Source organism: Rhincodon typus, chromosome 18, assembly GCF_021869965.1.
Source record: "Rhincodon typus isolate 14 chromosome 18, sRhiTyp1.1, whole genome shotgun sequence".
Lineage (NCBI taxonomy): Eukaryota > Metazoa > Chordata > Chondrichthyes > Orectolobiformes > Rhincodontidae > Rhincodon > Rhincodon typus.
In genome coordinates, this window is record NC_063349.1 from 48,079,179 (window position 1) to 48,085,353 (window position 6,175).

At 44.4% G+C, this 6,175-nt stretch overlaps 1 protein-coding gene across 1 annotated transcript in view; it reads right to left on the bottom strand.

Annotated features, from left to right (window-relative positions):
* Positions 1-1,658: 1,658 nt before the first annotated feature.
* chst11 (carbohydrate (chondroitin 4) sulfotransferase 11) overlaps positions 1,659-6,175 on the bottom strand; it is a 6,210-nt gene continuing 1,693 nt past the window's right edge. The window contains exon 2 of the mRNA XM_020513315.2: positions 1,659-2,513. Coding sequence (XP_020368904.1) covers positions 1,659-2,513 — 855 coding nt within the window. The remainder of the gene's footprint in view (positions 2,514-6,175) is intronic.

Consider the following 6,175-nt stretch of genomic DNA (forward strand, 5'->3'; position numbering starts at 1 on the left):
GGCCAAGCCAACAATGCCCTCATCGTGTGAAACAGTAAGAAAATGCAGAAAAGCTGCATCAAGGCATAACTGATGCATCGGCGTTTGCAATTACTATACGAGTTATTCTCCCTTCTGTGGGAGATGGATGGAATGGAGGGAGGCAGCTGATTTTTGGATGGAACAAAAGGAGATTTTCACAGAAACACTACAATTTGAATTTTGAGCTCTATTTTCTGTGCAGTTTGCTGCTTTGAATGGTAAGAGGACTGGGACAACTCCCCAGTTTTACAACCTCCACCACCTAAGGACAGTGCACACTAGATCCATGGAAACACCAGCACCTCCAAGTTACACGTTGTCCTCATTGGATACATAGCAACCATTCCTCCATCGTCATGGGGGTCAAAATTTGGGAAGCTGCTCTGAGAGAGCACCATACACCACATGGACTGCAATGGCTCAGGAGCACAAGACACTGCCAGATTCTCCAGGTCAAATCGGGAACAGTCAACAAACACAGGCCTTGCCCAAATTAAAAGACACATTAGTACCATCATTAACATATGTTTCTTTAAATAGATCCAGTGCCTGAGAGTTTTAATCTGAAACCTTTTATTGGCCACCATTTTCACAGTTCACTGGGCTAGCAGTGCAGAGTTGTGGGACGATGGAGTAAGTTCACGAATAAAAGGTAACGACTCATCTGAAACATTTTGCTCTTCTTCCCCAAAATTCTTCTGTATGTGTGTAAATCATGCTTTCACAGTTTGAAGGAAAGATCGTTTTAATTTTAACACAATTTGCCACTCATGGATTCTCAATTAGCAGTTGAATGTAATATTGTACACACACTTGAGCACTGGTGTAGACAATATGGTGGCTTGGCTTGTTTTGTTTTCCCACAATGCCCTCGTGCTCCCCCTCCTCCCCCAGCAGGGACGTTGGTGTAGCTGTGGAGGGGACTGAGGAGTGTTGGCTGTTGGAAGGGGAGATTTGGCTGCCCATGGCCATAATGGAAAAAAATCACCTTGCCTAATGTTTAACTGTCAAACTGGAAGAAAATACTGGCCCTGGGCGGCTGGTGGAGATTTTCTTGTGGAAAGGGCTAACACAGAAGTGACCCAATGACTGTCGTGAGATCAGCCAGGGGCTTGGCATCAAATGATAGAAGACTTGTGCAAGCTTTCTTAAAAGAAGGCTCAGCTACAATTGCAGTTTAAAGTTCTGAAATAGTCGCAGCAAGTTCTAAAACATTGCTGGCGCAATGATGCAAACTATCCCTTTCCAATTCACATTCAACTCATTAGCAACTTACTACAGCACAGTCACATCAGAGGGCACTTGTGTTTTTCAGAGTGAGATATTGAGGGTTTCCAGACTGAACCCTGGATCTCCAGATTGGGGATCTCCAGATTACAAACCACTTCCTGATAGGAGATGCGAAGCCTCTGACACAAATGATCTACACAAGAGTGTGCCAGGAAGGGAATCTTTAAACCAGCCATGGTTCCATTACCCTGCCAGGAGAGCCGTTCTTTCTTACAAAGTTATTTAAATAAATTCCAAACCTTGCTGCTCGCAGCAACCGGTGAAAATCTTCACTAAAATTACAAAATAAAACCAAAAAAGAAATGCAATTATAACAAATAAAGACTTAAATAAACCAGCTGGCATTCTTATGCCAACTTCAGGTAGCTTGGCACGGAATAGTTAAACATTACAAAATCTAATTTGTAGAGATTGAACAGTTTAGTCTGGAAGGCAGCGCTGATGTTTTGGAAAAACTGAGCTGTCATTTCATCTGTAGTTCTGGTGGATTTGGCATAGGTGGGGAATGTGATATAGTCTCCCACCCCTGCCAGGTGCAGGATATAGCTTGCATCCTCCTGTAGAGTTTCGTATTTCCCGATAAGGTTGTAGTGGATGTGGCAAGGATGGCACAGTGAGGAGACGGTCTCCCAATGCTCATTGAAGGGCTCCTCTTTCTGCGTGTATGGGTCAATGAGGTAGCCCACAAACTCCTCGAACTTCACGTCGTCGCCCTTGACGAGGGCCTCCTGAGTTGCATTCTTCCTCTGCCTTCGGACGATCTTGGTTCCGTACCGTTTGTGAAAGGAGGTGTTATACCTTCGGGTGAACTTGTTCCTGTACGCCGACACCAGGCGCTCGAAGGGCTCTCGCACAAACATGAACTTCAGGTAGTTTTTCAAGCGGTGGTTAATCTCTGGGATGCTGTACTGGTTGAGCGTCTTCAGGTTGGACGAGACATGGGCTTCGTTTGCAGGGATTTCCATGGGGTCGGTATATTTGCCCCTTCCCGTGAGGACCATCATGACCCTTTTCCAGTTTGTGCAGGCCACCTTAGGCACATAGCAGTAGATCATCTCATGGTCCTCGTCTACGACCAAGTGTTTCAGGTCATCAGAGGTCAACACTCGCCGTTTCCGACTTCTGGCGCGGTTTGCTTGACATGTCTGAGCAATCTGGTTTCTCCTGATCTGATGGGTGAGCTCCGTGTTTGAGAACTGATACTGAAATAAAGCAGATTAAACAATTAGGAACATGTCAGCTCATCAGCAACACAATAGCATGGAGTCGCTTTGTAGTAAATCCATTCTGAGAATTGCAAGCGCTTAGAAATGCAGCAAATGTCACTTCACTGAATTGAGATGGCACCAGGTACTTCTCTCTGTCATTCAGGCCCTTCTATTTGACCCCCCGAAAAGCTCAAATGGAAGTTAAGTACAGCAGTTTGGGCTGAGAATGGGAATCTAACACAAAGGAAATGGGAGCAGGAGGAGGCCAGAGCAACAACAGAAAGTGATGGGGAAGCTCAGCAGCGAACTGTGGATGGGGAAACTGAGTTAACCAGTCATACCCAGCGACCCTTGTTCAGAACACATGCTGCCAGACTTCCTGAGGTTCTCCAGCAGGAGAAACCTATTCGGGCCTTCGATTAACAGCAAAATACTGCGGATGCTGGAAATCTGAAACAAACCTACAGAATGCTGGAGAAGCTCAGCATCTGCAGAGAGAGAAACTGCATTCAGCATTTCATCTGGTAGGAGCCTTTGTCAGTTGCCAGAGCTAACTCTTGCTTCTCTCTTCTTGCCTCCTGGTTTGCTAGCTGGTCAGGTTCCCAAAGGCTGGTGCACCCTGAGGAACGTGGCACTGTGCTCTGCCCCTGGCCTGTGGAGTTTAGCAGGCAGAACAGAATGAGACCACTTTCTTCTTTCTAAAACATCCAGCAAGGCATGACCTCTGAATTTCTTTGACTGACTTGTGGCCGGGTTTCATGTTTGTTCCCTTTGGCTGGCACTAGACTTTGTTAAATTGCGGCTTGTGCCTGGGATGAATCAACTGCACACACTCACACGCATACATGCTCGTACTCACACACACTCACTTTCACACACACACAAAGACACATTCATACAACACACACACACACTCACTCACCACTCTGATACACACACACACAAACACACACACACATATGATGCACACACACACACACACACACTCTCACGTACACACACACACTCACATACACACTCACTCACCACACTGATACTCACACAGACACACACACACACACACACACACACACACACACACATGGACAGACACACACTCATACACAGACACACACATACATATGCACATACTCGCACAGACACAGACACATACACACTCATACACACAGACAGACACACACTCATACACAGACACACACACACACATACATACATATGCATACAGTTACACAGACATACACACATATACATTTGCACACACTCACAGACACACACGCATACACACACATACATATACACACACGCGCACACAAACAGACACACACTCATATGCATACACACACACATACATACATACATATTGCACACACTCACACAGACACACCCACACTCATACACACAGACAGACACACACTCACACACACAGACAGACACACACTCATACACACACATTGTGGCAGTGAGGGGATAGAGGTAAGGCAACAGATTTCAGAGTAGATGGCAGCTAGGGGCACAGCTGCCCATGTTAACAGTGAGACAGAGGGAGGCACATTGTGGGGGGCTGGGAATGGAAGGCATTGCTGGAAATGTTCTGTGGGATCAGTTGAGGACAAGGCCACTGAGCTGGATGGTGAAAGAGAGACGGATAGTGTGAGTGACAGGTTCAAAGATTACAGCCGTGTCAAGGAAAACACGTTTGGTGATTTGATTTGGCACATTTCAGTTCAGGGTAGGAATGGAATGGAGGCATTCACAGAAGAAGGTATAATTATGAAGCAGAAATATGAGGGGAGGAAACCAAGGGACAAATAAGGTTGAGAAAAATAAGACAATTAATCATCTTCCACTCTCTGCGCAAAGGTGTGTCTGACTCATGGCACCACTGATAGGTGGTAAGTCCCGGGTCTGCCCAAACCAGAACCAGTTGGAATTGAACTCAGGATCTGCTGACTCAGATGAAGCACCATTGACCAGTATCTTAACAAGTCTCCTTACTGATTGAAAATGAATGGACATCCAGCAAACTATTCATTGATTAGTGAGGAGATAAGCACAGCAAACACACCCAGGCAGTGCCTTACATCTCCGTTTCCAGTGTACACATGTGGCTCTGTCTTGGTTCCTGCTCTGGTGTCGAATGGCCAGCTCAGTTGCAATTCCCTACTTGTTGAGAATATTGTTGCTACTGTCCCAGCAGGTAGTTGCAATGTAAAGTCAGCAGGAACCAATTTCCATGTGATTTCCTTTCATGTTTAACATGGGGTTGCCACAAGACTCATTATAAGGCTATGAAACGGAACTGCACCATCTTAATAACCTCCAGATGTGCCACCTTGCATTGATTGATCAAACCGTTAAGACAGCGAAAGTAAAAACTATGCAAAATCAAAATAATTATTCTAAACGTGGCAATACTTCATTTCAAGCAGCCCTTTTGCCTGCCAAAAAGCTTGGACTTTCAAAAATGGAATCATGTTATTTAATTTTATACAGGGGTTAGAAGATAGATTGGAAGATAATGGATTGAGAGAAGGATAATCTCAGCAAACCTGGGTATGATAATAGATATCCAATAGTCTAACAACATCAAACAATGTGTATCCAGACCCAAAAACAGAAGCTGCTGAAAAGGCTTGGCAGGCCTGGCAGCATCTGTGAAGAAAAATCAGTTAACGTTTTGGGTCCAGTGACCCTTCCTCAGAACTTGCTGAGCTTTTCCAGCAACTTCAGTTTTTGTCCCTGATTCACAGCATCCGCAGTTCTTTCAGTTTTTATATCCAGACCCAGCTGGTTACATAGCTGAGTATTTGTACCTGAATACTGCAGAATGTGAGAGGGAGATTGCGAGACTGAAAGGAAGGGCTCAAACTGAGCATTTTTCCAAAAACCAACATCACTCTTGTGAAGCTCTTTCTTGTGCTTTTCTCAGAGCATTCCCGAGTTTCAATCCTTTGTCAAGCAATGTCCTTAAACAAGGGTGTGTCTGCCTGCTCCATTGTGGTATTACTGACACAGGATTTTCAGAAAAATAGCAGTTGGAAACTTCTGAATGTGGCATAAAACGTAATGGTGCATTATGGCCTCGGTCAATTTTACTTTGTGCAGATGAAGATTCAATTCAGATATGTGGATTCAACCATCAGGCTGTCAGCACAAAGCTAAGCCTCAATTGTCTCAATAGATCTAGGTGGTCCAGTCTCAATCATTTCAGAATTCAACACTGAAATCAAAACACATATCTCAGGATTCTAAATAGGTTGCCAAGAAATAAAGAGAATTAAAGGTCATCTTAGTTATAAGATATAATTTGGGTAACAAGTTAGTCATTTACTTAAGACTGATGCCCATAAGTAGCTTAAAATGCCCTCTCTATTCATGGTGGCATTTGTAATTCTTGACTAAATTATTATCTTCTAACACCCTCTGAACATTAATGTATTGTATAGATGCACCGAACAGCTTCCCTTCACCAATAAAAACCGAAAGAACTGCGGATGCTGTAAATCAGAAACAATAACAGAAGTTGCTGGAAAAGCTCAGCAGGTCTGGCAGCATCTGTGGAGAGAAATCAGAGTTAACGTTTCAGGTCCGGTGACCCGAAACGTTAACTCTGATTTTTTCTTCACAGATGCTGCGAGACCTGCTGAGCTTTTCCA